The sequence below is a fragment of the Onychostruthus taczanowskii genome, unplaced genomic scaffold, assembly GCF_017590055.1.
Source record: "Onychostruthus taczanowskii isolate IOZ18803 unplaced genomic scaffold, ASM1759005v1 scaffold133, whole genome shotgun sequence".
Taxonomy (NCBI): Eukaryota; Metazoa; Chordata; class Aves; order Passeriformes; family Passeridae; genus Onychostruthus; species Onychostruthus taczanowskii.
In genome coordinates this window covers 706,678-725,400 of record NW_024498496.1, presented here as the reverse complement: position 1 = coordinate 725,400, position 18,723 = coordinate 706,678, and the positions used below count along the sequence as shown (strand labels likewise).

General features: G+C 35.5%; 1 protein-coding gene across 8 annotated transcripts in view; it reads right to left on the bottom strand.

Annotated features, from left to right (window-relative positions):
• KDM4C (lysine demethylase 4C) overlaps positions 1-18,723 on the bottom strand; it is a 239,308-nt gene that overhangs the window by 186,288 nt on the left and 34,297 nt on the right. For 7 of the 8 annotated variants that reach the window (XM_041396990.1, XM_041396988.1, XM_041396985.1 and 4 more), the window contains 3 exons: positions 15,931-15,980; positions 7,419-7,522; positions 2,861-2,998 (listed from right to left, as the gene is read on the bottom strand). In XM_041396990.1, coding sequence (XP_041252924.1) covers positions 2,861-2,998; positions 7,419-7,522; positions 15,931-15,980 — 292 coding nt within the window. Of the gene's footprint in view, positions 1-121; positions 254-2,860; positions 2,999-7,418; positions 7,523-15,930; positions 15,981-18,723 lie in introns of those variants that run through there. The other variant, XM_041396993.1, reaches the window with a different exon arrangement.

The following is an 18,723-nucleotide window of genomic DNA, read 5'->3' as shown; positions in this document are numbered from 1 at the left end:
AACAGTAGACTACTTTTTAAAATATAAGAAATATGAAACCAGTGTAAAGAGAGGGAGATATCTGCAGGGAGCAACACTTCAGCTTTGCTACATCTGAAGATGCAGTCTGAAATTATTGAAGTTCAGCTGAATTAATTTTAGCGCTGCCATCTTGGTTGCATTTTTCAATCTTGTAAAACCCAAGTCAGTTCTACCTGACACATTCAACTCTGTGCAGACATGGTTCTCTCGACTTTGTTTCACTGCATTATTCCTAGAAATTTAAAGTTACCAAGTGCATAGGTTGTCAAATGTGTTTTAGAGTTTAAAATTAACTTTATAGTTGCAACCTTACCTGTTGACTATCAAAAACACAACTTTCCTACTAAAGGTAGACACCACTCTGAACATTAGATGTGTTTAGAGATTTTTCAATACTTTTTGAGAACTTTTTCATGACAGTGTTTCTCAGTCTTCAGTGTCTAGTAAGAGTTCACTCTCTTTACTAGGCTGTTAAACCAGCACAGCTGATTTTGCCCTTTACTCCATATCATTGTATTAACTAATATATTAAGGAGGTTTCTATTGGAAAGGTTTTTCCCAATTATGAACAAGTCAATGAAGAAAATGCCTCTGACTGAAATTTTTTCTGAGTCATACAAACCAAGGCTTATATAAGCCTTATCATTAAAATCAGAGAATATTGAAAAACAGTAAAAACTTCTGCTGAATGAATTGCTCACTTTTTTTTTTTTATTTTCTGCATTTACTTCATTACTTAAACATCCATCAATGGATGGCTACAAGCTTTCAGAATGTACAAGGGAGGAAGTAGAGGCAATGCAATGACTCTCTGCATTACGGAGTATTTTGACGGCATAGAGCTCAAGGTGATTATAGGGTTGTGCAGCTATGGGTAAGATTCGGGGGGCTAACAACACAAACATCATGGCGGAAATCTACTGTAGACACAACCAGGATGAAGAGGTGGACAAAATATTCTGTGAGCAGCTGGGAGAAGTAATCTCATGACCAATGTTCTTGTTCTTATAAGAGGCTTTAACTTGCTAGATGTCTACTGAGAAGTCAAAACAGCAGAAAGAAGGCACCCTATGAAGTTTCTGGAATGCATGGAAAGTAACTTCCTGGCACAACTGGTAAGAGCCTACCAGGAATGAGGTCCTGCTACACCTGCAGTTTACAAACAGAGAAAGACTGGTGGGAGATGTGGTGGAAGGAGATTTTCTTGGGCACAATAATAAGAGTTTTTAATTCTTGGGAAAGTAAGCAAGGGGGTCAACAGAACCTCCACCTTGGACATTTAGGGGGCCAACTCTGGCCTATTCAGGACGCTGGTTTGGAGAGTCTCCTTCGCAGTCCTGAAGGCTCAGGAGCATCCCTAAAGGGTGAAAGACAAGATGGTGGGCAAGAAGATGGCCTGGCTGAAAAGGGAGCAGGGAGCTTTCACAGGAACTCAGTGAAAAGAGTTTATAATCTTCGGAAAAGGTGGCAGGCACGTCTTGAAGAGTATGAGGCTGTAATGAGGTCATGTAAAGAGAAAACTAGAAAAGTCCAAGTTCATCTACAACCAGCAGGCAGTGCCACAGGCTGGGGCAGAGTGGCTGCAAAGCTGCCCACAGGAAAAGGACCTGGGGGTGCTGCTGACAGCAGCTGAACATGAGCCAGCAGTGCCCAGCTGGCCAAGAAGGCCAATGGCATCCTGGCCTGCACCAGCAATAGTGTGGCCAGCAGGAGCACGGCAGGGATTGTTCCCATGAGGCCACATTTCAAATCCTGTCTTCTGTTCTGGGCCCCTCACTACAGGAAAGATATTGAAGCACTGGAGAAGGGCAATGAAGTTAGTGAAGGCTTTCAAGTACAAGTCCTGTGAGGAGTGGTTGAGAGAGCTGAGGATGTTTTAGTCTGGAGAAAAGGAGGCCCAATGGGGACCTTATCACTCTCCACAACTCCCTGAAAGGAGGTTGTAGTGAGGTGGGTGTTAGTTTCTTCTCCCACTCAGGGTTAGTTTCTTCTCCCACTCAACAAATGACAGGATGAGAAAATACAGGCTCAAGCCACACCAGAGGAGGTTCAGGCTGGACATCAGGAAGAATTTTTCACTGAAAAGGTGTCAGGTATTGGAAAGACAGCCCAGGGAAGCAGTGGAGTCACCATCCTTTGATGCATTCAAGAAACAACTGGATGTGGCATTTAGTGTTATGGTTTACTTGATACATTGGTCTTGTGTCAAAGTTTGGACAGAGTAATCTTGGAATATTTTTTCTAATATTACAGATTCTGTGATTCTACGCTGTACACAAAAAAAAGGGAAGATGTACACCACAGAACAAGATTTCAATCTAAAATATCTTCAGTTATACACACCACAAACAATTGCTCTATTATCTTGTGCTACAAGTTTTCTTATCAGATTTATGATGAGACAAATTGAACTTGTTTCTTTAAACTTTATTTGAAGTTTCACTATTTATGTTTCTTTCCAGGTATCAAAAATTCCTAGTTAAACTAAAGTGCTTCCACAAACAGTAAAGCTTAAAGAAGATTTAAGATCAGAAGTCTGTTGTCTTCACAAATACTAACCTCAGTGTATGCAGCTTCAGCTTAAAAACATCCACAAACAGAAGTAGTTTTGAAGAATAATAAATACATTAAGCTGAAAACAAAACTGACTACTGGGAGGAATATATATTGCTGGAAGTAGAATACCCACTATCAAAACAACAATTATAAATTAAATTTGAATGGCAGCTTGATGTATTATCTGATCTAACAGTTATCCCTTTCTCATCACCTTCATGAGATTCTCAAAGAAATAACTACAGGAAATATTTCCTTATACAGGAATTTTCTGCTCACTTACCAATTTTGCTGCTTTTCCATAATCAATCCATCGAACAGTGGCAAAGTTTGTTGACTCTGCGCAATTAAATCCATGGTTAAACCCTGCATGGTATCCATATGGGAAAGTGATCATAAATTCTCCTGCCTCTTGGGTAACCTGTAACAATAAAAAAAAAAAAGGCCAAAATAAATAAACTTAAAAAAAAAAACTCAAAGTGAACCACATTACAAAGCATTTCTAGTCCTACAGCGATGAAAACTACATACACCTTTATAACTAACTAAAACAAAGAATTTTTTTTTACCTTGCAGAGAGATGAGATTTAATTTAAACAGAAACAGTGTATTTGAGACAATGTTCTTTAGTCTAAAATACATAACTAGGTGCAATACTTAACAAATTCAGAAAGAACTCGAAGTTAATCTTGGAGCAGAGGCTGAGTGGTCATAAAACCTGGAAGTAACTAGAAAAGACAGTATGAAAAAGATATCATTCTCACTGGCTCAGAGGAAGCAAAGACAGGATGGATCAAAATACTCACAAATGCCATGCCTAAATGTTGTGCAGAAGGCGTCAAGATAAAGCTATTAAAACACAAGTTTTAAGCTGCCCTCTTTCTCTTTAGGCAAAATTTAGAGAGCAGAAGCACTCTGGAACTACCAGTAACAAGAATTCCAAACAACTAAAGGGTAAGTGGGATAGAAGGAGATTCTAAAAGACAAAAAGCTGGACTACAGTTGAATTTTGACATTGCTTTAGAGATTGAGCAAAGCTAATTTCAAAGGACTACAACCAAAAGAAAATGTGCAAAGACCACTGGATTAACAAGATAGTTTAGAAAGCAGAAAACAAAAAAGAAAAAGCCAACCTAAAGCTCACCGTACAGTAATTATTATTAAATTATTATTTATATATTGTATATACAAAAATAACCCAAATCCCAACTAGTTTTACAAGACATATCAGACTTGAAAAGCTTTTAGAGTAAACTACAAAAAAAAAATGTGTGGTAACATAAACAAATCACTAGTCAGGTTATTCTCTTTCAAGAGAGAAATCTCATCTTCCTACGCTAGGATGGACTGCTGCTCTCCTATACAGAGAACAGAGGAGACAGCACTTCTTGTCAGTCACTAATATTCTCCCCACACAGTGACAGCTTTAGTCTCTTGAAGTCAGCCCACCAGAGACTTTATCAAGGACAGGCTAGTCAAAGACTCGAAACAGCACGCTGTCTTCTGAATTATCTGATAAAAGTTAATGAATAAAGTAGATTATACAGAAGTAAATAGTTAAAAGAGATTCTCCATGCTCTGATACACATTTTACATGAAAAACACATCAGAAAATAGACCCACTAAAAAGCAAACAGATCTATTTAAATGAACCAAATAATCCGAGCAGTGACTGATTCAACATATGCACTTGTTTATTACAGGAAAATAAGGAGACTTATCCAAGTCTAAATAGACTGTTTTGAATATGTGGCAAAGTTTTGCACAAGCAATACAGTAAGAAAAACTGTAATGACAAATATTACTCTTTTTAGGGGCATACCTTTATGACTTAAAATCACAAAAAGGAAGGGTTAAATTTTAAACAGCCACCAAAATTAAAACTTACAACTTCAAACACTTTTCTTTCCAATGTCATGTCCTAAACCTCAGCTTTCTACTGGTATAGGTGTCTTCCATTCAATTTCTACTTTTAAAATCTCCTTCCAAATCGTTATTTTATCATTTTATAAATTATTTTTGTGCTTTTTTGCCCAGTACAAGAACACACAGGGTTAGCACTTCAAAGAGTTCTATTTCTGATTGTATTAAGGGATGAAGGAAAGACAGGAAAACAAGAAAAATAGCCACCAAGGCTAGAGAAAAAAATTGGATCTTACATTTTGCATGGTTAAATTTTTTGTGGATTCATATTTAGTATATACATGCAAATGCACATATAGTTGCATATATTGTAACTGTTACCGTAGCACTTCAACAATCGCTGTGGGAATGTTTAAGAAAGATTATTCTCAACGCTAACGATTCCAAAATTTATCTCAATACACCCTCCCGCTGCTGACAGTTTAGCAGGTGTTCTATTACAACAAGCAGCAGCTCAGCTGCCACCTGGTAGGCGTAGGCTGACTTATCAGCATTCAGCACATTTCCCCTCCTATCACTTTGAGCCATGAGAGATCACAGACTGGTTCTCTATATTCACTTTCTCACTGAATCCCATTAATTACAATTACACTTGGGTACAGTCTGCTTCCTCCGAAGACTAGGAGATAGAACCAAACTTAAATATTTAACTGTTTGTAGCACTTTTTTTTTTTCTTCCTCCCCCCTTTTTAGAGGATTATTATCCTCTACACTGGAATACAGGAATAATCAAGACACCAAAATACAAAGATCAACTGCCTTACCCTACCTCAAATGCATCATACTGAAAAAAAAAGTATGCTGACATTCTGCAATATGCTACCTCAAACACCAACCACTGAAAATTACACTGTTCAGAGTAATGTTCTGTAAATCCAAAACTACAAACATGGTTATAAAACCATCCAGCTTGGAAAGTTTCACCTGACATTTCATGATAAAGCACAAGGGTATGAAGGGAATCAGTATATTTACCTATATATTATATTAAAAAAACTGAATGCAGCAGCTACATTTCCATATGATAATAAATCATTCAGAAAACAAACTACTTATTTTATGAGTAATTTATTCAAAAAAGCTTGCTTTCCAAGGCAGGCAGTATCACTCTCAATGCCTACATGTCTTCAATTTTACACATAGGTTGACTTAAGCATGAAAAGCAAAATGATGTTCCAAAAAGGCATAAAACACATCTATGTCTTTAACCCATCTGTGTTGCCAACAAGATTGATAACACAGAGGCGTCCCAGTTCTTGCTGGGCATGTCTTAGACAGCCTTTTCTGCTCCCCACATCACTCCACCAGTGAGGAGGATGGGGGTGCACAAGAAGCTGGGAGGGGACATAGCCAGGACAGCTGAGACCATGGTAACCTGCTCAGTACATAAAGCTGTGAGAAAAAGAAGGCAGGGCAATTGTTTGGATTGGTGACATTTGTCCTGCCAAGTCACCATTATGCGTGACAAGGCTCTGCTTTCCTGGGAATGACTGAACACCTGCCTGCCCATGGGAAGCACTGAATTAACTCCTCATTTTGCTTGGCTTGTGTGCCCAACTTTCCCTTTGCCTATTAGACTGTCTCCGTCTCAGTCTCAAGCTACAAGTTTTTTACCTCTTATCCTTCCAGTTCTCACCCCATCCTGCCAAGGGGGAGTGAGCAAGCACCTGTCTGGTGTCTAGCTTCCAGCTGGGCAAAAATAGACATAAAATATTATTTTCTTTCTTTATTTTCTTTTTTTAATACTGTTAGAAAAACATCAACTAAACCAGACAGGAAGCACTGCATTATTCTATATTTTAGGCCAGGGAACAAGTTAAGCAAAGTTTGTATACACACACCCACATTATATCAATAAATAAATAGTACATATACAAAAACAGAAAACACAATAATAAGCAAGGTGTGTGGCAAGGATAGTTTACACAACCATACTGCAGTGGGAATAAACTGAGAAAAAGCGTATATTGCCTGGTTCTTCTGAACAACTTAAAAGACTCTGAACAATGGGAAATCAGGAACCATAGCCCTTTAATGATCAAAAGCCTTTTGAGAACTTAGTATTAAAATAAAGAGATATTCAGGCAGTGGACCTTCGAATCAAGTTCTAGTCTTCTAAGCAGGTTTACAGAACTCCAGAATTTAAAACTTTAGAATTTACAACATGTATAAAATAAGTACACTTAAAAATAAAAGCAATGCATTGAAAATATTTTATTAGCTGGCACCTACATGAAGTTCAAAGCGAAAAACAATAAATACAGAAAATCTTATAGAAAGCAGAAGAAACTGAATACTCCAGATGTTTTTAAAAGCAGCTACATACTAAATACATCCACAAAGAAGAAAGACAGATATTCTTCTCAGTTTCTGTTTGTATCATGTTCTTATCAAACATTTATTCTGCCACTAACAGTCAAAAATAATCATTCATTCCTTTTCCATTATGTTACAGCTTCTAAAATATATTTTAAATGAAGTAACAGTCCTTTTGGCTTTATTCCACCTTAAACCTTTCAGACCCTTATAATGATAAAGTTACATTTAACTGCCTTGGAAAAGCAACATACAAAGAAATTAAATACTCGTGTTAGAATATTAGGTATACAACTTAACAGAGTGAGTTAAGAAGTGTCTCAGTCAATAGAAAATCACATCCAAGCTACCATGGAAATAAATTAAAAATAAGAAATTTTGGTAATGTCTTAGAAAAAAAAATCACAGAAATGCTGCAATGGCTATAAGTGTTCAGTGCTAAAAAACTCCCTGATAAAACTACTAGAAGTTTTAACACATTTTCATGCAGCCACTACCTAAAAAAAATTAGAAATTGCCTCACCTTTACTATAACAACGTTTATACTACACACATCTAACTCAATTCATTAAAGTAGAGTTTAAAAAGAAACATTGATGTACCTTGTCAAAAGGAATTCCATACTTTTTCAATATTGAGGGAGAAATCAGAGTCATCTTGTGGCGAAGAAAAGCATCACATCCTTGGGAGCTGCTCGGAAAGAACCCTAATAAGGCAAGAAAAGCAAAGCTGTACATCTTTTCATTAAATCAAATAGGAAATCTTTGTAATATTTTTCAATATTTATAAGTGTTTAAACTTGCTTTAGAATTTTTTATCATGTCATTCCTAGGTTCTGAGAGATTTCACAAAAATCAAATGCACCGCCAAGTTTTTCCACTGCTTTCCGGGGAGAAGGGCTACAGGGTCTTCCTTGTTTGTTAAGAAGTGAAACAATTTAGAATAAATGTAGACCTGTACTTTAGGCATACTTTCTTACCCTTTAGAGAAATACATTGTTCCCAGAAGCTTTTTTTATGTTAATGCTCATTCTGCACACATGAAAATCAATTGCAGCAAACAACTTCAGAAGGATTCCATGAAGACTAGGTTTACCTTGCACTTACAAACTATCCCTGCTGTGAACAAATACAACTTGATAACTTTGTACAATCTGTTGCATTCCGCTCACATAAATGGTAGTTCATCATTCACAGAAGCACTTTAATTCTTAGAAAAACATGCTTATTCAATTATTCAAAAAAAAATTTCAATCAACCATCTGAATTTTTTAATGCCTTGAGAAAACAAAATGAACAATAATTTTCCATAATATGTAGCCTTCTCTCTAATGTTAGATTTAATTTCTTCGCTCTGGTGAGTCTTATATATTATGTCCACTAATCACCCTAAAACTTCAGAACAATCTAAAAGTTATCCTATTATAACTGTAATATTCTTTGTACATGCAATCTAGCACACTCACCAGTACTGGAAGAATAATATTTTTCTGATTTCTCAGAAATGAGGTTAAGCAGTGTTGGGAACTCTTTATGTGTGGAGACACGAGGTTTGATTTTATGTTTCAGAAGGTTGATTTATTATTTTATGATATATATTATATTAAAATACTACATTAAAACTATACTAAAAGAACAGAGAGAAAAGACTATCAGAAGGCTACAAAGAACAAGAATAGAATAGAATGCATAACAAAATCTTGTGACTCTCAGAGTCTGATGCAGCTGCATCTGTGATTGGCTTTTAATTACAACTAATATGCACTAAAAACAACTAATACGCACCAATCACAGATGCACCTGTTGCATTCCACAGCAGCAGATAGATATTGTTTACATTTCTTTCCTGAGGCGCTCAGCTCCTCAGGAGGGGAAAAATCCTAGCATAGGATTTTTCATAAAATATCATAGCTACAAAGCAGCACTTAAACAACAAACGTGTAATGTAGACTTGTGCTGGTCAATGTACAAAGAAGCTGCCCTGAAATCAAATTTTATTAAAATTCATCACTCTTCATTTTTCTCTACCAACAAGAAGCATGGAACTCTTTACTCTTTCTTTGAATTGCAAATAATGTTTTAAGTTTCAAAAAGTACTATTTGATAGTTACAGTTATATATATGTGGCTTCACTGACCAAAAGACAGTTAAAAGAAACTAGTCCACAATTAGTGGATTCCACCAAAAAAAATTCAACTATTTTTTCACACTTAATGCCTATAACATAAATTATAGCAATCAAAACCTAGAATCTACAGTTTCTGAGTCAAGAAACCTCAGTTCTGAGTAGTGTAATAACAGAAATACACAGGAACTTACTGTGAAAAATGTGATTGCAAAAATGATACTTGAGACTTGCAGGAAGAGCTAGTGTGAAAAGTAGCTAAAAGCTTAATTGCTAAAAGCAGAGAGAGTTTAACTGAATTTTCCTTGAGAAAACAAATTTTGTGCCAAATTATGTTACTGCAATATGCCTAATTAGCTCAACACAAGATGATAAAAAGCAAACGATGGGCAGACATCCAAAACTTAAGTTGTACTACTCCAGCTCCAAGAGATCATACATAGCTGTGACAAGTCCAACCAGAAGGCAGGCTTGTTGCTGAATCCCAAAGAAGTCGCCAATAATACAGAGCAGCACAACACAACCTGCTCAAAATCCACTACCAGAAATTTACAGGAGAACATTTGCTGTGGTTACAGAGCCCTCACAGTGAAATGAAAGTACAGCCTACACATTCTGTACCATTTTAAAATATCTTTTGACTTGTCAAAGTCTACACTTGTGCACACAAAATTTTCAGCCTCATTCATCTCATTTGCTCAAAGGAACACCCCTTCAATAAACAAGGAAAGAAAGGAAGGTAGTATTTCCTCATTACAAGACTCTCTTTATCAGAAGATCTTTTGTCTGCCAGGCTAAATGTAAGGTCCACAAGCTTTTCTTCCACAAAATAAAATCCCTGTGGGAGAACTGGCTAACAGATGCAAAAAAATACTGAATAGAGAACTTTGCATTAGAAATATTATAGGACTCTCACAAAAACATTAAATGCAGGCCAATTCAAGATATGCCCACAATGTTAAGAATCATTCTGAAATACCAAGCTGATGTTAAAATTACCAATTAGAGGAATTACCATGTAATCCTGTATATTTACTGAAATCCCACATCCAAAAGAAAAAATACTGAAACCTATCTAGAATGTAAATACTTTTCAAATTCTGTAGCACATCCATGCTTTTAAGGGACACATGAAATTTTAATTTAACCACTAACACTAATCCATTAACTCTGAATCAGTTCTGCAAGGTATTTTGTAGGAACTCACATGCAACCCCTGTTTCTTGGATGGCCTCTTGAGACATGGCAGACCTATACCCTATTCATTCCTTGGAAACTATTACAAAGAAACAAAATAAGAATTCAAAACAGTTGCTTCATAAAAGCCAATGAGAAATAATCAGAGCGCAGGGTAAAACTGAATAAGGTTGCTCACTGATTTATGTCTATGAGAAAAAGACCATCAAATTGAAAATTCTCCAATCCACCATTTACAGAAACACTGACATTTTTAACAGCTAGAGTGGAACTGGAACAGTCTACATGGTAAGTATGTGGTTCAATACCTGCTGGCCAAATGTTTGGTTATGAACAACTACAGGGAAAGGACATTTATCCAAACTCAAGGTTCCTCTCAGCTTTTTAAAACCCTTTGTTAGCCCAAGCAGCAACAACAAAGAGTATGTGAAAGCATAGGCATCAGACTGTGTCAATAAAAAAAAAAAAAACATGTCTTTGAAAGACTCTGTATACATACTCTAACAGACAACATAGCCCAAAATGTACAATCTTACCAATGTTACTTGCACAAACAAAATTAAACTACTTTCGTAACAGCAACATCACTGGACTGGGGAAGACACATCCTTTGTCAATGCTATTCCATCTCAGCATGATCTTTCCACAGAATTTATAATCCAAATACATGCTAGAGAGAAGTCAAAGCCTTCTCATTTTTGGGCAAAGGTAGAAGTAGTGAGCACTCAGCAGATTCCCAGCCACGGAGGGATATAGAACATATTCTAAAAAATAAGTTCAAATCTCTAAATTATTGAGGGACAGTGAGTGTTGCTACCTGGCAGTCTCATTTTTCCTTTCCACTGTGAAAGTGTCTTTCCAACATATCACATGCAGCTCATATCAGATGACCACATCTATATCATACTTCTCACTCAGGCAAACTGAAGTTTGGGCTCCATTCCCTGGATGATCAGCATTTTCAAGGTATTTGGAATGCTCCTCTCTGCTTCTAATTATATGCCCATAATGTTTTCAATTACATCATCCAGCTAAAATCATATATGCACAAATTACAATATTATTCCCAAAAGTATAATTCTACAACTCTATTGGACTGAACAGGTTTGCTATATTTTACCTTGAATGATGAAGGAAATCATAATTTGGTCATTAGTAGTCATTATTTAATGACAACCACATAAAATTATATTCTTAGGGAACTTTCAAATCAAATCATGACCAGTGCAATTAATGAAGCTAGACATCCTATAATTTTCAACACTTCCTTACTCAAGACTTCACCTGAAATTTAAAGGTGCTGCATTCCTCTTTAATATTATTTTAAAAAATGTATAATCATAAAACTCACAACATAAGGAAAAAACCACCCTAAATTGCAAATATATTTAATGTCATTTAATGTTAATGAAAGTAAATAGAAATCAAATTAACATAATTAAGCTCAAGGTTATGATTATTTATTATTTAGGTAGACCTTCATTTAAAGGACTTACACAAAATATTATTCATAATTTGCAGATCAGTACTACTGAAACAATGGCAGAGATTACAGAATTACTAAGTATTCTAGTCATTCTCCTTTTAGATTTTACTTTGGTAGGTATAAATACAAACTTGATATAATTAATTTAAATTATTTTCCCATGATCTGAACTAATTAAATTTAACTGTCTGTGTTGAATGTGAAAGAAATTAGTAGGGTAAGTCTGCATGACAACAACCACCACACAGGAACAATAGCAATTTCTAAGCTATACAAAGAAGAACACAAAAGCCACAAACAGGCTTTCAAGTGGTATGAAATACAACTGTAGGTGTGCCCAGATTAACATGTTAAAGCCTTAAGTTTATTATCTCTTAAATAAGACTTTTCTAACTTGGCTACTTATTTTTGCGAGAAAAAGTTCAATTCTTCAACTGCTAAAGTTTTCACATTCAAGATCATTAGAAGTTATGCAAGTTCTACTTCAAGTCTCATTTCAACAATTATTTTAATTTGCTTTCATACATAACAGATAATGACTTCTGCCTAAAATGAAATAATTAATACCATACATCATAAAAAGCTTTGTACATCAACCATACATACTTACAATATATTAAACTTTACTTTAGTTTTGTCTTTAACATAACTGAACATCACAGATTGATGTCCTCTCCTTTCTAAAACAGTTTCTGCACTCAAACAATCTATTAAAAGATCTCCAAAATCCTTCAATCCAACATTTCTCATTTGCCACTCTGCCTCTATTCTCTTTATTTTCTAAGCCATTTTGTGAAACAAAAAATCATTTAAGAATACCATGGTATTACAGATTAACATAACAACACGTATAAAAATTGCAGTTAACAGCTCACTTGAGATTTTTATTACATTTATGTCTACATAAAATTGAAAAAAAATCTACATAAATGAGAAAGTAGCTGAAGGGCAAAATCAAACTGTTGTCTTTATTAGACGCAAGTCTAATGTCTTTCAGGCAAACCATTTGTAGGCGCCACAGTCAATCAAGATTTCAATGGACAGCAAAACTGAAAGCATTCATGCACAAAAGGCATGTGTTGTAATTGTGATGTGCAGACAAGATAATGGAAAATATCCTAACCTTCCCTTAATTTTATGTATCAACTCCTGCCTTGACTTACACAATCTGTCATTTCTAATGTATTATTTTATTATTTTAATTATTTAGGAGCATTCAATTAATTCAGCAGGCATCTGGTCATCAGAGCTAACCTTCCTGAATAAACTACTTTTCTTTTCCTTTAAAAGTTGCACTCATGCAAAAATATTTTCACTACACATGGTATTAAATACAAAGGTCTCATTTACACCATGTTTTATTAATGTTTTATTTTAAGTGACTTGCAGCCATGAAGCTTACTTTGTACTTTCATCTTTGTAAGATACCTTATGTGAAACACACTGTATTTTAGAAGGCACCAGTTGCAAAGTAGAAGACCAGAGCATGGCAACAATAAGGAATAGTAATTTTCAGTTTAAAAAAATACATTGTTTTTATTGTTCATCATTGTAGTATTATCTTCTACATTCCATTCTCAGCTATTAGCTGGACCAAATATATCATGGAAACAATCTACTCACAGAAAAACATCTCAGACTACATTAAAATGAAATACTGAAAACTTAGTGTCACAGACAACATTCTTCAACATTACCTAACTCACCTATCTTACACTGCTGCTACAATAATAATCTCCGTATGAGTACCTGGTTTTTCTACAGAAATCCAGTTTCATTCAGTAAATGTAATGAAATAAACACTATTTGAAATTTTATCATCTCTGTTCAGTATCTGATTCCGTGATTTGTTATTTGCTATTCAAAATATAGTACTGAAATAAAAATAATTAAGTTATGATCATAAGCCTGACTCATCAAGGAAGTTTTCCATTCACCTCACAGCTCTTTGTAACTTACACTAACATAAAATTAAGAGCAGTTTAACTCTCACTTCTGTGCGGATGCATCCAATTCTGACTAGCACCCCCACATCAAGACACTGTTCCTCCAGTATTTCTGAAAAAGAGTGGCCTTGGAGATTTCCATTTCTCTGACACTTAATTATGGTATTAGGCCACCATCAGCAGTAAGAGGGTTGTGCACCTTCAGACCAGTTTCTTTTTTCATGTATCTCCAAAAGTTACCTACTTCCTGAATTTGTATGTGTTACTCCAATATCTACAGAAATCAAGGTATTTCAAAGAAAGAAGGAGCTTTTTTTTGTCTACAACAGACAACACCGTGCCTCAGTACCATTCAATTTTTAGAAATGAGTGAACAAGTGCTGCATCAACTGCCCATCCTTTTCCCTCACTCTGAAAATAAAGAAAAATTTGACGCATACTCACTACAGCACATTTAAACTTGAATGGTTTTAGAACACTGCACAGCCATCATCAAGCAATATGAAATCTACAGTAAATGCCAAAGCAGCCAAAAAATTTCACATGCAAAGTCTATCTACCCAAAGATTTTACTCCCATCAAGTGTCAGAACTGTGTATAGAGAAGCATTTACATACAGCATGAAAAGTTTGCTTCCTCTGACAAGTAGTGAATAGTTGCTGCTCCAAAATTCCGAAAGCCAGGGGCAGTTCCTGTGTTCCTCTAACATATTTCTGTGCCACTGTGCTCCAATCTTGCTCAGGATTCCATGAAAATTTTAGAATCCACCAAGGAGAATAAGGAATGCACACCGTTAAATAAACCTTAGGCTAACTTTGAACCTGACAAGATCCTTCAATTGGAGTCTCTACATATACCAGAAGACTCAGTGAACAATAACTTTTCGGTCACCTTGCCCATGCCAGTCATCACAAGCCTTTACCATATCCCCTTCCCTTTATTCACACTTCCCCTCATTAAAAAGTTAGAATTTACTATCAATTACTAAAAGAAAAAGGCAATTTTTTCAACACTCTTACTGTCCCTCTCTGAAAATTTTCCAATTCTCTACTTCTTTTACTCTTTTATCATTTCTTGTAAAACTAAATTATTGAATCATCCTAAGCCAGTGTCTTTTGCCCAGCTCACAAGTTCCAATTAGTTTACCAGTGAAAAACAAACAGTATATAGAGTTCTATACTTTGCACTGGGAAAAGAAACTGGAAAGCAAAGAAAATGACTGACAACTTTTTCAAATAAAACTATGACAAAATTTAGGAATAGGAAATGTAATTATTCAGGTTGAAATCTGTTTTCCTGAGACATACTTTTAAGACGGGAAGTTCACAGGTCTTTACTTTCACATCTTTAACTGTAATAGTTCTATAATAGCTCAGAAAAAGAATCATGCACCCATATACTAAGGAAAAAAAATATATGAAAACTAAATGTACACAAATTTTCAGAATTTTGTCCTGATACACAAGATCTAGTTATGAACTTTCAATAGCATTCCTTTCCTCTCATTCTATTTCATTAAGCACTCCATTCCATAATTCCTTCAATAGTTATTAGCAAGCTATAAACATGGGCGTCCAGGCCAAGAAACATCCCTAATTATTCCCATGTTCATAATTTGCACTCCTAATTCAGAAACAAAAATAGAGGTGTAGTATTACTGAAAAGAAAACAAATTACTGAGTAAGAATCTTTCTACAGACTAGTGGTTTTTATCCCTTAGTCCTCAACTTTACAATCATATCTCTGCTCCTTCTCCCAAACATTTCTGCCACCTCTAAATAGCAAAAGCCAGTACATGCTTCACCTAAAGTGGATCTATATGCCTGCTCAACAGTCAGCAAACTGCTAACAAGTAACACTTAGTGTTTCTGCACTTTGTGTGCTTACTCCTTCACAGAGGCACTAGCCAGGATTCCACCCTCTACCCAACCATCAACTTTGATGAAACTTTTGGAAACTCATCTGTCTTCAATATTTCTATCAAATTTGGGTAAAAAGATTCAAAAAGTTGCTCATGAAAAGAAGTTAGGACAAGAAAGAGCAAGGGCACAGAGGAGTCAAAAATACTAGCAATGAAAATCTAATGAACAATAAAATATTAAGCCTTATTTTCATAAGTTTCACCAAGTTATAAGTGGCAGTATAAAATAAAGTTCTAAGAGAAGCAAACAAAAACAAAACAAAACAAAACAAAGAACCACTTCAATTCTTAAGAATTCCTCAGGGCAATAATACTGTAGACACATAAAAGTCACACAACATTAAGTAATAAAACAGTAGGTGAGTCAAGAACAACATTTCTCACTTTCCTCAAGGGTTGCCCTTCAAATACCATACATACAAAAATACTGGAAATTCTACCTTGAGCTAGTCTTTCAAGCCGTTTCCCATGCTCTGGAGGAATAGCATACCTAAAATTCACATAAAGAAAAAGATTAAATGCTTAAAGAGGTAATAACTACATAATGATTTAAAGTATTCATTCATGTATGATGAATATCTAACTACACAGAAGTCAAAAATATTACAGACTTAAAAATTACACATAAAAAAATATACTAACATCTAAGGAAAAAATACAGACATTGGGTTTTGGGGGGGCAGAGGTTTGAGAAAAACTTCACTTATTTCTAGTTTAAATATCATATTATGTAGTTCCAAAATGTTATATTCACTATTTAAAGTCACATACATTGACAATATTTGAATATAATTACATCACCACAATTAAAAAAGAAATACATACTTTATCTTTCTAAATTAAATTTAAAAATGTAAAATAAGTCTGATTTATGTAAGTTTAATTTCTTTCAACCTCAGCATGCTTCACAAGACACAAGGGTTCAACAGAAAAATATGAGCATTAAAATCTCCATTTTTTCCTACAGCAAAAGCTGTGGAAAAAAACTTGCCCTTGTAGAATCATTACAATTAGAGTTTTAAATCATTATAGAAATAGACTTTCTTTAATTTCTGGAATTGTACATATCTTAGAAACCCACTGTTCTAACAATAATTTTTTTTTTTTTTAATTCCACACCCTGTCTACAACATTCAGCAAAAAACACCAAAGAACATATTTTTAATGTTTACTGCAGCCAAAAAAGAAAAAACTACTGAAAAGTTGTTTCATTTCTGCTTCTCTTCGCTATTAACATATTTACTGCACTTCATGGACTTACTGGATGTTTTAATTAGGATTGATTATTGACTTTACCTGCTTTAATATGTGATATAATAGGCTTTTGTTTCAGCTTAATGTTGCAGTAACACTGGATTGAGCCTTCTCTATTAAACCAATATTATTCAGAAAAGAAGGAAATGTATATTCAGCTGTACATTATTAAACTAAGTAAACATGTAGCCTTTAACTACACTGTAAACACATTCATTCATCAGCCTTGAAAACTCACTCAGAAAAACAAACAGTAAACATCCAACTACCTCAAGTTGTTATTTGCACACACACTAAAATTGTACAATTTTACCCTATTACAACTGAAATACCTACACAGAAGACCACTACATACGTCAGTGCTCTGTAAGACACACGCCCACTGACAACCCATTCCAAATGGTATTAAACAGACTTTCAGTTTGCTACGCTCAATGTTCGCAGTTTTAATCAGAATTTTGCTGTCTCACAAAAATGCACTTTGTTTCTCTCCATTTGTACTTCCAAAGTGTTTGTGACTGTTTTTCACTCCATATTACATACAGACCAGTGAATCCATATCAATCTAAACTGTTTGTCACCCTTCACACTCCATCAGAGAAAAATGCTATGTATAGCATTATATACTGTACATCTTTAAATACACAACTCCAGAAAGCAAAACATGAACAGATACTGTTTATGTCTAACAAAAAAACTCAAAACTAGATACTGTACTTTGCTTTGACTCTAACTGAACTGGTGTTCCTCTAAAATGTTACTCTTTCTAAAGCACATGTTATACAATTCAATAATAATATGGAGCCACATGCTTCCATGTCAATGTTACAAAAAGACAGAAGTCAATTAAGCTCTCCATAAGTCTTCTGGAAAGACAGTGCATGATTTAACTGGACTACAGCTATTTATTTAGCTAATCCAAAATTACAAAGAAATACAATACATTAAATGCAAATCTGTGTTTTTCATCATAGTCTTCATTTAAGTTGTACGGTAACATCTGCTACTCAATCCTTTACTTCTTCCCTCTGCTGAAATTGCTTGCTCCTCACAGCTAAGACAAGGACAAAAAAATGGAGACAGATGACCCTTTGTACTATGACACATTAAGAAGCCCAAAGTTTCTCTCAAGAACCGTTCAGGCTCGATTCCTAACACCATCTATTAGAAAACTGAGCTTAGCACATGTGCACCTGACTTTCATGATGAAAGACATGAATCTTGCTGGATTCTTGGTCTACTCTGCATTAAACAGAAAGCTCCCAAATTCAAATGACCTAGTCAGAGAAAAAAAAATTATTCACTCTTAATCTCAACAGCTAGCTTATGAGAGAATTTGAACAGCTCTTAGAAAAATATCTTCATCTTGTGCTCATCTTTCCTTTGGCTACATTACCAAACAGCCACCAACATTTGACTTCTCATATAATAAGGTTAGATAAAGTCACCTCCAAAGCAAATGTAATGGTAACTCACTAAAAGGCAAAAAAGAGTGTTTTCTTGGATAACAAGCAGAAAAAAAGTTAATAAAAGACAAAAGGGGAAATTGCTGTGCTGCTGTCCAAGTTTCTCTACTCCCCCGGGCAGGGGAGGAGGTTTCGCCGGCTGAGCTGAAGGCACGGCAGCCGACAGCCGGGGGGGGCACTCCCTAGATGCGCCGGGAGCGCCTCAGCAAGGGGCAGCAGGGAGCAGCAGGCAAGCGAAGTAGAAGAAAGAAGGGAGGGTCCCTCCTCGGGGGTCAAATCCAGAGCCTTTATTAACTCCAGGTGCACCAGCCGAGCAGGGACCACGAGTCAGGGAAAACAGCAGCTTATAAAGGGGGTGGGAACACGACACATTGACCAATGAGGGCGAACTGGGGAGTGAACAAACTCGTGAGAAACATGCCGGCTAGCCAGTAGGGAATGTGACAGGGAGGGACCCTTGTTCCCGATCCAATCACCCACCGAAGAAAGGAGAACTTTCTGGAATATGGGAAG